This window comes from Anoplolepis gracilipes, chromosome 14 (genome assembly GCF_047496725.1).
Source record: "Anoplolepis gracilipes chromosome 14, ASM4749672v1, whole genome shotgun sequence".
NCBI classification, from domain to species: Eukaryota; Metazoa; Arthropoda; class Insecta; order Hymenoptera; family Formicidae; genus Anoplolepis; species Anoplolepis gracilipes.
Genome location: NC_132983.1, coordinates 10,070,032 through 10,088,528, shown reverse-complemented (window position 1 = coordinate 10,088,528; position 18,497 = coordinate 10,070,032). Strand labels below are relative to the sequence as shown.

The window sequence follows — 18,497 nt, the reverse complement described above, 5'->3', positions numbered from 1 at the left end:
TAATTTTTTATTATTTAGAATGTTTCCAATCTATTATATTTACAGACCAAGCTTGAATATTTCTATAGATGAGTTTTTTATGCAGTGGCACAGTCACCTGAATTTCAAACAATTCAATCATAATAAGAAAGCACAATTCGGCATCAAATTTTATGAAGTTTGTGACTCAAAAAACGGATATGTATACATTTTCAAAATTTATACTGGACAGGATACAAATACTCAAGATAAACAATCTCCTTTAGGGGAAACGTTGTTCTTGATTTGCTTGGAATTTTAGGTAAGCAGAGTCGTTCTTTATACATATATCGATAATTGATACAATTCACCTTGGCTTCAAGCGACTACATGATGAATAGATGAATTATGTGGAACAGTTAGAATGAATCGCAAGTATATGCCGAAAATAAGTACCGAATTGAAAATAGGTGAAATGAAATTCTTGAGTACACCTCAAATGTGTTTTATCGCGTGGAAAGATAAGAAATTGGTTACAATATTGCCGACAATAAGTTCACTTCAGATTACATCCAATAAAATAGATTACCGTACTGCTGAAGCAAGAATTAAACCCAATTGATAAAATTATATGTCACCAGTGACGAAAATGATTAGGTGTTATTATTGATCGACCAAACTGGTTTAATGAAGCTTTATACTTTTATTATTAGATGTTTGATAGGCTTAACAATTGACGACGTTTCGACCTTTGGTTTAGGTCCTTTTCAAGTCTAAAATTAGAAACATATCTGAGTGACGATTTCATTGCGTACAAATTAACAGAAATGATATTACAATATTTTAGTTAATTAACTATGATGACAACCATGGAAGTTCTTTTATGTTAACATTAAAAATAGTAAATCAGCGTACCTTTCACGACATAATAAATCTTAAAATCATTAAAAAATTTTTTTAACTTCTTGATTTATTATGTCGTGAAAGGTATGCTGATTTACTATTTTTAATGTTAACATAAAAGAGCATCCATGGTTGTCATCATAGTTAATTAACTAAAATATTGAAAAACTCAGATATGTTTTTAATTTTAGACTTGAAAAGGACCTAAACCAAAGGTCAAAACATCGTCGATTGTTAAGCCTACCAAACATCTAATAAAAGTATAAAGCTTAATTAAACCAGTTTGGTCGATCAATAATAACACCCAATTAAACCTAATATTGCATTGTCGTATAACAATAACATGGGAGGAGTCGATTTATTAGACCAATCTATTTGTTCTTAGCGCACAGTAAGTCAAATAATATATCAAGATTTATTTTCATCTACTCACTATCGTAATTTTCAATACTTTTTTAATATATAATATAACGCTATTCATCCTGGGAAAACAATGGTGTTATTGCAGTTTCGGCTTGAAATTAATCAAATTATTTGAAAAACATTGCAAAGATAAGACGTATTCATCACAAAAAATATGAATTAGAAAATCCGATCCGATTTTTCGGAAGATATTTTAAGTCAACTTGAGGAAAATTAGAGTGTTAGAAAGAGATATATGCTATGATAAAAACAAGATAAAAGAAAATAGGGAAATACTATCTGTGAGAATTGTGGAGTCCCATTATGCATGATACCTGGTTTCAAGAATTATTACACAAAATCATAAAATTCTTATAATAAATTTTATTTCTCAAAAAAAGTTTCAAAATAACAATCACAAAACAATGTTTCAGAAAACAAGCATAAAAAATTTTTAAATCAGAGAGAAAACAAAAAAATTAAAAAATAAAAAACAAAAAATTAAAAATATAAAAAACATTAAATACAAAAAAAAAATTTTTAAATAAAAAATGAAGTGTAAAATCCTACTGTAGCTTATGACGCACTCTGGGGTCGTGATAATATTTCACAAACTAATAACAGAGTATCTATAATGAAATACCATTAATTTAAAAGCCATCTTGGATTCACCATTATGAATTTTTCAAATTTGATTCTGGATTCATAGTCAGGGACCCAAAAAACATAGGTACATCAAGATTAACCCTCTGTTAGGCTCAATGTTTTATAGGTATTATTTTTAAGTTACTAATACATTCGATTTCTTTATCCATTGTAATATTAATCAATTTGTTTTTTACATATTTATTGTTTTTTACATATTTAATATCTGGTTTGTTAGCCAAGTGCTAAAGAAATTGTTTTAAAAGCAGAGGAAAATAATGGGAAAATATTGCACTTTACGAAACGTTAATAAAAATCCGTTAAAAATTGGCAGAGCTATTCAGAGTACTCATATATGAGTCATTATTAGTGAACTGGTTAATTTTATATAATTTTAGTCTAATTATTTTATAGCAGCATCTTGTATATTCGAAAAATTTTTCTCTAATTTTTGCGATTTTAAAAATATTAAAGATGCTATAATTAATATTGGAGAGATATTCTGTAGGGGAGGAGTGTATGTATGTATATTATCCTGTATGTATATTAATACAATCCTTACAGTATTATTTCTAAATTGATATTTATATATTTAATTTTTCCATATATTTTTTACGTCTATAATTAGCATCTTATCATTTTTCCAATAATATGATAATTGTTGTATTTCTTATAATTTTTATTTTTTAAACTCTTCTTTCTTATTTATAATATACGTACTAAAATATGTATATACAAAATAATTCTTAATTTCTCTCAAAAAATCTCAAAAATTTATCTCAAAATATTTTGAAAAATATATCTATGTATCATTATATTATAAACTCATCCATCGATCTCATTTCATTCATTGTTTGTTTATTGTTGAAATATGCCACAATAAAAATATCAAAAGTAAATTAGATGCAATTATATACTCATAACTAACGAGCCAACGCTCGTGAGCTGGTTAAATGGAATAGAAAAGTCCTGTACCATTTTATGATTTTCAAAATAATTATTGAGAAATTAATTTACAAAGGTCGGTAAATCTGGCGCGTATCAGCCCGCCGCAAAAAAGATGGCGAGAAGGACGGCCCACGCTAGGCCGGTCGCTAAATAATAATCGCTAATCTATTGTTCTTATCAACGCTTCTCGTCTATGCCCCTGGTAACCGTGAGGTAATGACGCCTATTTACGCCGCGCGCGCTTAGCGACCGTCCTTCTCCCCATCTTTTTTGCGGCAGGCTGATACTCGCGCCGGATTTGTCGATCTTTGTAAATTAATTTCTCAATAATTATTCTGAAAATCGCAAAATGATACAGGACTTTTCTATTCCATTTAACCCGCTCTACCCGCTCACGAGCGTTGACTTGTTAGTTATGAGACACCCTGTATATGCATATATTGCATATGATCGCAAAACATCTCTCCTTGCGCAAATAAAAAATCATACATAATCTTTACCTGTTCGTATCGCAACCATCCAGAAATGGTTTCAGACACGGTTCATTCTGGTCATGTTCCAGACCATACAACTCGGAGAGTGAAAGTCGGCTATCGCTGTCACTGTCCAAATGTCCAAACATCCATCTAACCTCGCTCTGACAACCGATAGGAAAGTGACCTAAAATCGTTTGATATGTTTTGTTATTAAAATATTATTAGCTATAATTATAAATAATACAAAACATAATTAATATATATGCACATACATACAATCAAAAGAGAATTAGTAAATTTGTAAATTGTCATTATTATATTCGGGAAAAAGTTTATATAATCAAATATAAATAATAAAAATGCTAGCAGTATGCCAACAAATTCATTTGATTTTGTAGTAGATTTCGAAGTGTTATTTTCTCATTAAATTTAATATCTGACAACACGACTTGTCGATATAATATACCAGATAAAATCGAGCATTATTTGTTATTACGTCGTGACAACAAATAAATATACATATACTAAATATCGAGCAAAGTTGGTTATCAAACTGACACACATACGGCAGAAATCAAATATGATCTGCTGTTATAATGTGACGACAAAAACGCAATAAAAATCGAACATGTTGTCATGATGTGGCGAAAAAAATACGGTAAAAAAGAAATACGCCTGGTGAACATGATATATATTAACCTGGATCCAATAAAACTAACAATAAGTATTAGAAAGATTATTGCCTATCTATTATTGATAATTTATCTAAAATTTAAAAATTTTAAATTTTAACGCGTCACTATTTTGATATTTGTCCTTGTGTTATTTATTTATTTATTGTTTATCGGCGTAAGGACATTTCCATGCTTTATACCGTTTGAATTTTTCGTTACGGTCTGTCATTCGTATGCGTGCATTCGTGCGATCTAGACCCTTCGTCGATCCAAGTTGCCTCTTTCAAAATTAATTCGAATCTCGCACTTGAATTTTTTAATCAATATAAGTTGTGATCCCATTATGCATTTATCCTTGTGTTTGGCACCGTGTAGAAGACGGTTTACATTGGATAGACGTTGGAGTATGACGTGACGTATCGCGGTACATTAATGGCGGTATGATGTAAGTTAAATCTTTTTCATTTTTTTTCACTTTTGCTCTGTTATATTATTGCTATCTCATTTTTAATTATTATTCTTTTATTTGTTAAAGACACTGTACACTGAAGAAGGCTCAAGAAAAGAGTCCGAAACATTTGAGAAAATATAGTTGATTTACACCCAACACAATCGAGAGAGAAGTTTTTTCACGCCCTCCACCTGCGTTGGCTCTTGATTGCCTTTGTTTTGTTTAATTTAAAGAAATATTATTGCATAAATATTAGTACTGTGAATCGTCAATTATAATTTTCCAGTCATAAATATTGTATAATATGTAATATAGTATGATATAGCCCTAAAGGCTATATACTATAGAAATATGTAATAATTATTAAAGTATGCTATATATAACATATATATAATAATTATTAAAGTAGTATCACGATCAGAACAATGAGTCGCTGACATAGCGAACCGCATGCGAGATCAGGGCCTTTATTCTCAAAACCGTGAAAAAAGTGTCGTATACGAAAATGACTCTACGCGATTTCTGATTGGTGCATCTAAAAGTATACACCAATCAAGGATCGCACAGAGTAATTTTCGCATGCGATACTTTTTTCACAGTTTCGAGAATAAGGGTCCAAAGCCGTGCAGGAGCGCGAAAACCAGGAAGCGGTCCTGGTATTGCTAAATTACACAAAAGTGTAAGCAAGAAGAATTTCGACTTTGAACTTTCTTGCACCAGGACGCACCAGAAATGTGACGACCTGACCATATTTGGTCATATTGCCAGGTGATCCTCTCCGAACAATTGCCCAATTCACAGGCTATAAAACCACTCATTGCAATTAAGCGGTGGGCAGTCAATTAATATTCGGACAGTCAATTCGTATTCGGGCAGACGATAAGTTTTCGAGCAATTGATAAATATTCGGGCAATAAATCAGTATCCGACCAGTCGTATAATAATCGGACAGTCGATCAGTCGTCAATTGTTAAACAGAAATAAACTGCATCGGGCAGTCACTCGTTGAAGAGAAGTATTTCAAATCGTCATTGTAAAGTCAACCGAAAGAGTGGATACAATTTGCCCACGTTCGGAATGGTCACCGTTAAATTTGACCACGTTAGAATTGGCTACGTTTGGAATGGCCATTGGACGTTTGGAATAATTATGTTCGACATAGCCACGTAGCGATAACGTGGCGATTTCAAACGTGAGCAAAACGAACGTGATCATTCCAAACGTGACCATTTTGAACTTTGTGCAATATTTTCCGTGGTCATTCCGAACGTGTGTAAAACGAAGAACGTGGCCATTCTGAACATGACTATTTCGAACGTCGCCATTTCGAACTCCGTGCAATATTTTCCGTGATCATTCCGAACGCGTGTAAAACGAATGTGGCCATTTCGAACGTGGCTATTTCAAACGTGACCATTCCGAACGTGGCCAATTCTAACGTGGTCAAATTTAAAGTGGCCAAAGTGGTTTTTCTGAACGTGGATAATTTGGACGCTCCCGTATCGAATAAAAGACAGAATTAAAATACGCATTATGGTAAAAAATGTTTTAGACAAAAGTTGTTTGATTCAAAGAATATATATATATATATATATATATATATATATGTATGTGCGCGCGTGCGTGTTACGTTCAGACTTGAAGAAGAATGAGTCATAGAAAGAACATAACAGATAGCTCCTTACCGTATGGGTTGACCGATGTAGGTCTCAAGTCGAACGAATTATCATGCCCGAAAAACAGGTCAATTGTAAGAAATATCGTTCTGAACTGTTATATTTCGGACATTCATTCGTCGGTCCTTTTTGGTAAAGGAATCTAATTCTTATTACTTGGGATAAGACCAAGTATGGTCTTCCGACTGGGAGGAAAGAGAAATTATTTATAATGAATATATAATGAAAGTATAATTTTTCCCTTTTTTTAAAATTACCAATTTATTCATAATAATAAAAATTTAAATGTATTATTGAAATTATATTTAGTTTTTCATTTTGTTTGTTTTACAAATTATTATATTATAACATATCATTATTTATTGTAGCGTGCATGCGTGCGTGTGTGCGTGCGTGCGTGTGTGTGTGTGTGTATGTGTGTAACAGAAAAGAGGCAAAAACTAAGGATTATTAATAAATTCAAAGATTTCGAATTTTCAAAGATCTCAGTTATGAGGTCCCAAAAATCTTTGGAGGAGATGGACGCTCCTGAAGGACAATGAGCAGGAGATGGGGATCAGGGAGAGGAGAGTGTCGGATTTAAGGAGGACTTCCGTGTTGAAGGAGTGGTATGGTCTATTCTTCCTTTTATGCAACTTAATTAAATGCAGGGACCGGTGCCTTGGCATTTTTTATCATAATGTGTATTTTAATTCTGTCTTTTACTCAATACGGAAGCGTTTAAATTATCCACATTCGAATTTGCCACTGTTAAATTTAATCACGTTAAAATTAGCCACGTTCAGAATGGCCACTTTCAGAATGGCCATGTTCATTTTGCACGCGTTCGGAATCGTTCTAACGATTAAAGTTTTTACGCCTTTTGAGCTTTAATGAGCGGTAAATCGAGGGAATCGACACTGGGTATATTTGTGGGAAGCTAACAAAAAGAAAAAAGCTTGTACAAACTTACTGTTGTATATGTTCGATATAAGAAATACAGGAGATGTCCGTGAGAGTTTTCTAGTGGCGGAAGCGGCCGTTAGATTTGTTCCTAGGGCGCAGGTGTCACCAGGTTTGGAAATAGACATATTTCTGTGCTGGGCAACTGCTTCGAACTATTGCCTGACAATTGATTGCTTATAGACCATGTACTGACAAGGAAAGGGTTGGAAATGTCCCTTTCCGATTTTAATAAGCTTTGACTATATTGTAGTCTAGGTCAAAATAGGAGACACGTATTTTTTTATAAGTGCCCATACGCCCGTTAAGGGGGTGAAACACCCTCTTGAGAAAAATCAATTTTTACATTTCTGAGCGAATACCGCCAAAACAATAAGACATAAAAAAAATTTTTTAAATAAAAGTTTTATGGTTTTTCATGTACTTTAAAACCGTGCAATCCGATTTTTCAAAAATGATCAATAAATTATCAATAAATAATTTATGAGAATATACATTTATAAATTATAGCAATTATATTTGTATAATTTACAATTATATAATATATATATATATATATATATATATATATATATATATATAAATAATTAATATATATGTTATGTGACAATAAATATATAATTTGCATAAGAAAAATAATGTTTTTATACATTAAAAATAGAACTAGTCGAACAAGGAAAATCTTTGACGGGATGCGGAGATTAATAGATTAAATGATTCAGTTCTATGAATAAACAGATGCGTTTACGCAACTGCGAGATAAGTTGGTGCAATATAGTTTTATTTACAACCGCATGCAGCAAAACATGTATGCATTATTGTGTCGAAAATGTAAATAGCAAGATAACATTCTTACTCATATATATTACATACATGAAAAAGAAATAGAGTATTTTACTAATCAGATATTCTATTTTATAATATTTAATTTCTTAAAGTCTAAAGAAAAATGTAATATGCATTGTCTTATAATAAATGATATAGAAATATTACATAAGTATGCATAAAATAGCGTACATAATTATTGCATACAAGAATAACAAATATTCATGGTTCATATCGGTTACAAAGATGATGATCGTGAAAGAAATGATTTATACAAAGGGATTTTTTACACCATGCGCAGGCAATTACAGCAACTTCACCGCAAATATTGCATGTTGATTTTAAATTATTTTTGAAACAAAAATCTACTGGTGTATCAAATTCTCCTGGTCTCTTTTCTAAATAACCACTTTTATACTATGCATATTTGAATAAATTTTTAAACCTCGGTGATGAAAATTGATTATTTGTTAATGATTGTAATTTTAAAATATTGTTTCTTGAATGAAGCTTGACCTCAAGATCTAAAAGCATAACGTATCCGAAAAATGTTTAACAAAATTTTTCCATAAACGAAAACCGAATACATCTAAAGGTTGTATTGTTCCCGTTGTTCTAGCTGGTATAGTTAACAAATTAATATTTTCTACAAAATCTGGTTTGTTTTTTTAAATTATATCCGGACAATGACCAGTCCAAGAATCTAATAATAAAGCTGATTTTGGCCCAACATTTGGAAAAAACACTTCTTTTATCCAGATCTCAAAATGATGCGATGTTAATTTTCCAGACTTTGATGCCATGACAAAGATATTATCTTCTTTAAACATTGTTTCTTTTACCGTTGGACTAAATGTTCCAGTAGATTCTTTTAAAACAATAAAAAGAGGCGATAATAATTTACCATCAACTGAAACAATAGGTTGTATAGTATAACTATGTGTAGTTGCTGATATGAATTGTAATATGCGTTCTATTTTTTTAGTGCCAATAGGTGACAGTGAACGATCGGAATGAAATTCTAATTGAAATCCACTTTGGTCCGAATTATATACATTTTCAATTCTATATTGTATAATAAAATATTGATAAATATTCACATAAGGTCACCCCTTTCAGAAGTCAATGACCTTGACATATGTTGTCATCACCCTCAGTAACGGCTTAAAAGGTTTTAGCCGTTGCTTGTTGTTTACTAAAAAGTTACATACAAAAATTGTTAAAAATTGACGTTTTTTCCAATTATTTTATCAAATATTGAAAATTTAAAAAAATGTTTTAAATAAAAGTTGTAAGTCTCTTCAAAATACACGTTTTATATCCTATCCATTTTTATTATACGAGTGATAGTTTTCGAGAAAAACAACGATAAAGACTATAAACCTCATACAATATTAATTATAATATCATATATAATATAGTCTCACTGTATTCGCGCATACACTTTCATCCCCACACAACAAATAGGTTGGGTTAGGTTATTTTTTTTGAAAGTGGAACCCCCCGCAGGAGGGTGGAATCCACTGTATCCACGCATACACTTTTCACGCATAGAAAGTCTATGCGCTGGCATAGTGGGTTCCGCCCCCTGCAGGGGGCTCCACTTCAAAAAAAATAACCTAACCCAACCCATTTGTTGTGTGGGTAGGAAAGTATATGTGTAGAAAGTGTATGCGCGGATGCAGTGGGACTATATTATATATTTTGTTATAATTAATATTGTATAAGGTTTAAAGTCTTTTTCTCGAAAACTATCACTCGTATAATAAAAATGGATAGGATATAAAATGTGTATTTTAAAGAGACCTATAACTTTTATTTGAAACATTTTTTTAAATTTTCAGTATTTGATAAAATAATTGGAAAAAACGTCAATTTTTAACAATTTTTGTATGTAACTTTTTAGTAAACAACGAGCGATGGCTAAAACCTTTTAAGCGTTACTAAGGGTGATGACCTTGACAACATATGTCAAGGTCATTGACTTCTGAAAGGGGTGACCTTATGTGAATATTTACCAAAATATTTCACATTTTCGATAAATGACTTGCTTTGTGCTTTTAAATTTTTTGTAAATTTTGTTTTCTTGTTATAAATTTTGTAATTTTTCTAGATACGATATTATGTGCAAGCTTAAAATTTTTTACCCATGATAATGATGCTGTAAACCCAAGTACATTTACTTTCTTCTGCGCTCGAAGAGCCCATTGAGCGATATCAATGTCATGAATAATTATTCCATTTTCAACAGCTTCATTGAATTTATTTAACGTATATATTGAAATTTCTTTCAATTTATCAAATCTGCTGCCACCTTGATTTACCTGTTTTTCCTATCTTCTTAATTGTCGAAGTGACATGACTTTCCGAAATCTATGTTTTACAGTTTCAAGATTTCTTGACTTTGTTGTTCCACTTTTCCAAAATTCTACAGCATTTCTTTTATATTGTTTGGTATACATCCGTAACACATGTAATTTCCTTTACAACATATGTATCATCTTCTCTTTCTTCATCACTTACTCGTTCTATTTCGGGTATATCAAATGCGTTTTCAAAATCTAATGATACTTCTTCATCAATTTCATACGCTTATTCATGCATTAATTTAAGCATATTTTTAATTTTGTTTTTTGTTTCTATTCCTTCTTTAGTAACAGGACTTTCTGGGAAATCCGTAGTAATAAAAACTGCGTACAGCAGCATTATTATGTTTCTTGGATTAAATATTATTCTCTAAAATACTTAAAATTATATATATTATAACGGTTCCCCCCTGCGTGTGTTATCGTCTTGGCGGATAGCTCACCGGGATCGGAGTTCATGTGCTGGGGGGAAAGAGACAACAAGCGAGTATGATACTGAAATGTAGAGTGTTTATTGTTCGTTTCAGATTGCATACAATGCAGGTGGATGTGTGTGTGTGTGTGTGTGTGTGTGTGTGCGTGTGTGTGTGCGTGTGCGTGTGCGTGTGCGTGTGCGTGTGCGTGTGCGTGTGCGTGTGCGTGTGCGTGTGTGTGTGTGTGTGGTGTAAATTCGGCGGTCCAATTATCGCTTGCTTCGCCGCGTTACTCTCGGCGCGCGCGTTGGCCCGACGGGGTAGATTATTTATAGCCGCGTGGCGCGTGGCGGTTTTTGTCCTCGCTCGGTTTTTGTTGTTCGGGCGCCGCTGGGTTTTTTATATCGCGCGTGTCGGCGCGTTGGTAATACTTGACGGCAATTGATTTCGTCGTGATTTGGGGGCCGGGATGGAGGAGGGTGGTTCGGTCATCGGACGAGAACTCTCGTCAGGGGCAACTCACTCTCTACCTCTGGACAGTGGTTCCGATGTTCAGGACGGTAGGATGCTGTTCGGCGGGTTACCGAGAACTCTCGGTGAGAGCGGAGTATTCTCTTCTCCGGTTGCCCGGTGTGTCAGGACGATCAGGATAATCCTGGCTGATCGAGAACTCTCGATGGTGGCTGAGTACGCTCCACCGCGGTCGCTCAGGATTGTCTAGGATTTGGAAGTCTTTATTAGCGGTTCGTAATCTGTGAGAGCGGGTCGGGAATGCTTTCTTTCGGTCGGATTGTTGGCCTTTTATCTGGGTGAAGTTGCCCCTTCTTCCACGACGGTTTGTTTATCGCATCGGCTGATTTTGACGTTTGTTGGTTTCGGACGTGTTTGGGCCCGGTCGACGGCGTCCGTTGTCTCGACGAGCTTCGAGATTATGTCGCGTGCTCGGGTGAGTTCGGGGCCGGTCGGTTCGGTCCCCGAGCGGGACTTAGTCTCTCGCTCGCCGAGACCTGCCGGTCGGAATGACATGTACTTCGTGGGCGAATTAAAAAAGGGCGCAGGGCGCCTCCGCTTTTGCCCGGCCGGTGTTCGCCGGGCAGCGGACTTCCGACGGTTATCGGGTCGAGCATTGGTAACAGGAGCGCATCGTTACAATATTTATTTTATAAATATTAGCAGCAAAAATATTTTATAATTTAATACGTATTAACACTTTGTTATAAGTGCTTTTCGAGTTTCATGAAAAATAGCACACTGTTTTATCACATAATTTATAATAATTTAAATAATTTAGTAAAATATTAATTATAACTTAAATAAAACAAAACAGATAAACTTAAATTTTGAATAAAGTTTAAATATGTAAGAGCAAAAAACAATTAAAATTTTTAAAAATCAAAAGAATACATACATAATGTGCATACACGCAAGACAGAACTACTGCTGAATTCAACTAAACTGCTGCTTGATTTGATGGATGCTTTTGTAGTAATACGTGTTGTGCTACACGCGGTTGTAAATAAAACTATATTGCACTAACTTATCTCGCAGTTGCGTAAACGCATCTGTTTATTCATAGAACTGAATCATTTAATCTATTAACCTCCGCATCCCGTCAAAGATTTTCCTTGTTCGACTAGTTCTATTTTTAATGTATAAAAACATTATTTTTCTTATGCAAATTATATATTTATTGTCACATAACATATATATTAATTATATATATATATATATATATATATATATATATATATATATATATATTATATAATTGTAAATTATACAAATATAATTGCTATAATTTATAAATGTATATTCTCATAAATTATTTATTGATAATTTATGGTTGCCTCTGTGAGTTTGCGAAGAAAAAACCGTCGCTGTGAGTAGTGAGTGTCATGAGGCGAATAAAGCGCGCGTATAGTGATATATAGAGATATTTTTAACTTATTTCTGAAAAATGCGACTTCGGAATACAACTTTATCATATATGGGTGAATTTGTTTTTAAATGAGCTATAAGTTTTGCTATAAGATAAATTTTAAAATTTTCAAAAATTGAAAAGGAGGGGGAGAGATTTCGAAAAATATAACATTTTTGAAAAATTGGATTGCACGGTTTTAAAGTACATGAAAAACCATAAAACTTTTATTTGAAAAATTTTTTTTTATGTCTTATTGTTTCGACAGAATTCGCTCAGAAATGTAAAAATCGATTTTTCTCAAGAGGGTGTTTCACCCTCTTAACGGGTATGGGCACTTATAAAAAAACGTGTCTCCTATTTTGACCTAGACTACAACATAGTCAAAGCTCATTAAAATCGGAGGGGGACACTTCCAATCCTTTCCTTTTAAGTGAATTGTCTCGTTCCCGAAAGTCTCCAAAAAATTTTTATAAAGGGAAACTTTCGGGAACGAGACAATTCACTCAGTACACGGTCTATAAACAATCAATTGTCAAGCAATAATTCGAAACAGTTGCCCATATATACCTTTTCGGAGCAAGATTATTCTTCATGAGATTCATGTTATTTTCCATAATCTGTTGATAGTTTTATCGTTTTAATTAAACATGCTTCTAATATTGTCAGAAACTCGTTTCCTGTTTTTCAGTGTATTGGAAGTTATATGTACAAAAATTCATTATATATTTTCTATTATTCAGGCGATGACTCATGATTCCGAAGGACTCGGGATTAGATATGTTATTTTTTTCTAATAGCTTAGAATCATACTGCCAGGAGGCCCTTTTCTGTTTTTCAATTTGTGACATATTTTTTGTCGTTTGTTCGGTATTCATTATTGCGACCCCGCGGAAGTCGTCGAGACGGGGAGTTGGGATAACCTAACAGTTGTCGTTTTAGACAGTTCCTTTCGTGACTCCGCAGAAGAAAGGAATCATACAGTCAGGACGACGTAACATATATGTACTATTTATATTATATTACTTATACATATATTTTTTATAACGTATTTAAATATCTTACGTATATATTTATTAAAATAAGCTGGAATTTCTTGTAATTTTATTAATTTTGATTTTATCACATAATTTTTTCAATATTAATATCAAATATACCTTAGATTATTAATAATTGTGTTTGGTCTGATAATTAATTCATATGGAAGGATTTTGTGATTAAATTCAGAAAATTTAATTTTTTTCGCTTTTGCTGGATCAATATGAATACTTTATAAAAATTTTACTAAAATAAATTAAATAAAAAATAATTTAACAATTTTATTTAATAGAAATTATTGTACAGATATTTTTTAATATATAATATAATTATTACATAAAGTATTTCCGATTTTCTTGTGGATTTATTTGGATACAAAGCTTTAGTAATCTTGCACATATTTTACAACATGTGTTAATTTGACAATTTTTGATTGTCATGCTTTGTACAATGTCATTTTGGTAGTATTTCATGAGATCTCGATAATTCAGATGTCCCATTTCTGCTGCTTAAGAGTTCTGTGTTTATTCTACCGTTCTATTCGGCGTTAGCGCTGTTTTCGAAAATTGTTGTGCGCAAATAATATAATCCACCGATTTGATCTGCTTTTAGTATAGCCCTCCAATCTTGATCAACCATTATTGCGCCATTTAATTCGAAAATAACACTGAATTCTTTATCACACATTTTGATAATAAACATTGATAAAATCTTCTACAGATCGAAGATTTGTGTACAGAACTCTTAAGCAGTAGAAATAGGATAAAAGGAAGATTTATTTGTAAATGAGGAACATAAAATGTGTCATTAATATTGACATATTTTTACTTTACCGTTAAAATTAATAGTTTAAGATACAAATTTTCTTCTTTTGATATCAATAGACACCTTGCGAGATTTACCTTTACAAGATTACCATAACACGGATTCATTTAATTTCATAAAGCCTCCATCACTCATGTGCGCAGTATAATCACTGTCCATATATTAAGTTCTGCGTGTTACGTTTATACGGATTTTTGGGGCATCTACTTTATTTGCAGATGAGAAGTTTATTGTCGCACAAAAGCTCAAACTTTCTGCTGCGTTTGCGTCGCCAGTATTTTTAATCTGCTCGATATACTCGGACACTTCTTTCGACACTTTATGTCCTGTCTTATGACATCGATAATACTTATATCTAAATGGCTTTTTCTTCGTGACATTTTGCGTTTTATTATATTTTACTATTCTTGATTATTTTCGGGGGTTTGACTTTGTTTCTTGCCCGACTGTTTTTTAGTAAACACACCGTATTATTTTCACGTGTTTCATGTGTTCGTGCATCACTCTCTTCGATGATTTTGATGTGAAGACTTTTTGGTGATAGCAATATATCACACAATTTGATCGCGCATCAAAAATTACCAAAAGAAGAAGACAAGCTATGTAACAGCATTACAGAGAAAATCATTATTAATATCGATATTCATTTCATTTAGTTTATCAACTGTATTTAAAAATTCCTGCATACTCATGCACGTCATCACTTTTCACTTTTTCTTGCATATGATGATACGTTAATTGCTTTATAAGCGTAGCCTTTCTTACTGGTCCTGACGATTGGTAGATCGACTGTAGCTTCAATCATAATTGACGTAATGTACTGAACTTTTTTATTTGTTTTAGTTGTGACGGTTTAATCGAAAGTATGTCCGCTTTTGCCTTTTCATCTTTGATTACTCACTTTCTTATTTCTTTTATGTTTTGTTGCGTTGCTTCGGGCTTTGATATTTTTCCGTACAGGTATGCCCATATTTAGTAGTTCAAGTCTGATCGTGCTTGATGAAGCCATGTTGCCTGCAATTCACGTTCAAAATATTAACAAAATTATTTTGATTCTAACCTCGAGAATATTTTCCGTGTGTTTGCCGTTTTCCTGTTTTACACTGCGCTCCTGGATCCATAATTTGTTAGATTTGGACGGAAAGCGAATGGCGATGTAACACAAACGTTTATTAACAGAACATTATATAGTTTATTATTAAAATATACAAGGTAAAGCGTTTATATTGAGACGCCTAAATATATAAAAATTAAAGTAAAATGAAAAAAAAATGTTTCACACAATAGTTGTTCATCTTGAAGGGAATCATAAGATAGTACCACTAGTTTGACCTTGGATGAAGATATTTCGGAGATTTCAAGATCAACTTTGTTTTTAAATGGAACCATCCTAATTTTTTTATATAAATCGATTCCTTGCAATATTCTGCGTAAAAAGTTATAAGGATATGATGGTCAAAATTTTAAAAGTTTACGAGATATTATGTTTTATTTTATCGTTTTCTTCGACAAAATTTTACATGAACTATGAAATATCTCATAAAATACTATATTATGTGGTATGTATTTATTTTCCAATTAGTTACTTTAATACTTTTATAGATAGAAAATGACAAGCATCAATTAGTATAAAGGAAACACATAGTTCGGAAGACCCACATACCAGTTAGCTCGCCATCTCGTCAAATCTCTTTAAGATCTTATTGGACTCAACAATTCCCATATCAAGAACTCAATGGACTTCGTGAACAAAATTACCAAAATCCAACAACAATCGATAACATTCTTGTCAGCTTTGATGTAATCTCATTTTTCACAAACGTTCCAGTTCTAAATAGTTTAAACATTATCAAAAAATCCGATAAAATCTCTACAAATCTTGTCCCACTAATAGAACATTGCTTAACTTCAACCTATTTCGAGTTCCAAAGAGAATTCTTTGAATAAACTTCTGGAGCAGTAATGATCTCTCATTTCACCCATCATCGCAAACATCTTTATGGAACATTTTGAGAATGAAGTCCTGAAAAACACACCTCTTAAACCCATGGTTCCGGTATGTTGATGACACCTTTGTCATCTGGAATCATGGCTGAAACGCTCTCCTAATTTCTCGTTTTTCTTAATTCCCAGCATCCCAACATTCAGTTCACAATAGAGACAGAACAAAATAATCAAATTCCCTTTCTAGACGATTGGTTAGACGGAACGAAGATGGCACTTTGGGCCATCAGGTATACTGGAAACCAACACATACGGACCGATACTTTCATGCCACTTCTCATCATTATCCTTCGCAAAAGAATTCGGTTATCAGTTTACTGATATACAGAGCTCTAACAATTTCTGAACCAACTTCTCTGGATGGAGAATTAGAACACTTCAATCAAGTCTTGACTAAGAACGGATACAATAGTAAAGACGTCGATCGAACAACCCAAAGGCTGAAGAATAAAATTTCTAGTCCCAGTAACACCGAGACAGTAAATGAAGAAGAGAAAGGGAAAGAAGATAGAAAGTGAACAGTTCTTCCCTATATTCAAGGTACGATGGAACACATTAGCAAAATTCTGGGTAAACACAATATCAAAGTAATCTTTGAACCCCAAAGGATTGCCCAGTTACTTCCTAATTCTAAGGATCAAAGAGCACGGCTAGAAACACCGGGTGTGTATAAAAACCCTTGCTCTTACGGGAAAGTGTACATAGGACAAACCGGGAAAAAAATCAGCAGACGCATTAAGGAACACCAGCGGTATGCCAAATATGGCTATTTTTCTCAATCAGCCTTGGCCGAACACTGGATAGAAATTGGACACTCGGTGTAATACTATAAAGCCACTATGCTGGCCCTTTCACAAGGTTATTTCGCCAGAAAACATCGTGAAGGTCTAGAGATTTTAAAACGCCCTGGCAACCTTAACTGTGATAAAAGATACCAAATAAATTCTATTTACAAAAAAGATTATATATATATTATTGCATTTTATACGATATTATACAATATTATTCACTGTAGGGAGGCCATTAGTCTGATGACGCGTTGTGCCGTCCCTGCATGCTCGTTGTATCTGGTTCGTAAATAGGTAACTATTTTCAATTGTAACTTAGAAACTAAGCTTCAGATAAAATTTTGTAAAAGGAAAAGTTATCTTAGAATTTACTCAAGAATATATCATTTTAAGGACATCAGGTTGTTTTGAATCACCCTGTATATATAACACGATCTATATGTACAATACGGTCGTGACGATAGAAATTTCGGCTGCTCAGCTCCACACTAAATAGTAGAGAGGGAAGTTCATTAAAAACGAAGACAAGGAAATCGAGAATAGTATCGAAAGATCTGAAAACCAATAGAAAACCAATTTAAAACAACGATGTACAATGGGGCATATATACAGGATTTCTATAAAGTCCCCATCCTTATATTTTGGAAACGGTTCAAAATTCCAAAAAATTGCGAAACAGGTTTGATCTATTCGAAACTCTACTGTTTTAAAGGAGGTTTTAAAGGAAGGAGGTTGCCCCACCCCTCTCCCAAGCAGCTCCAAGGGAGACGAGTTCCCTTAAAAATTTTAAATGGAACTCCCTATTTTTATTGCATATTTTTATAGCTTATATTCTCGAGACCTTTTCAAAACACTATAATAAAATATTTGTTCATGAAAAACTTTTCGAGTTATGAAACTTGAAACTCACAGCACCGCTGGTATGTATGTACACGAATGACGCATGTGGCATCCCTTCCAATGCGAGTGTATCCCTTCCTACATGCTGTAAACGTGCTGTTATGGTTACTATCTGACAGCTATGCATACTGACTACTTTGAGTATTCTGATCACTAGACTAACAGAATTGATATTTATCTTTCAATTTGTAGTTTTTGCACTATCTGTTGACTACGTTGACTACTATCAATGTATCTAAAATTCTTACTTCTTGTTCATTTTATGATTATACTATTTTTATTGTCTCTAATATAATCAGAAATCTTCATTTTTTCTATCAGGCTTTGTCTCAAAGATACATACGT

At 33.0% G+C, this 18,497-nt stretch overlaps 1 protein-coding gene and 2 pseudogenes across 2 annotated transcripts in view; all 3 read right to left on the bottom strand.

Annotated features, from left to right (window-relative positions):
- The window catches only part of Cow (Proteoglycan Cow), a 283,890-nt gene that overhangs the window by 29,023 nt on the left and 236,370 nt on the right, over positions 1-18,497 (bottom strand). For both annotated transcript variants that reach the window (XM_072906664.1, XM_072906663.1), the window contains exon 8: positions 3,357-3,516. In XM_072906664.1, coding sequence (XP_072762765.1) covers positions 3,357-3,516 — 160 coding nt within the window. The remainder of the gene's footprint in view (positions 1-3,356; positions 3,517-18,497) is intronic.
- LOC140673510 (uncharacterized) lies at positions 7,702-9,006 on the bottom strand (annotated as a pseudogene).
- On the bottom strand, positions 9,505-12,073 carry LOC140673509 (uncharacterized; annotated as a pseudogene).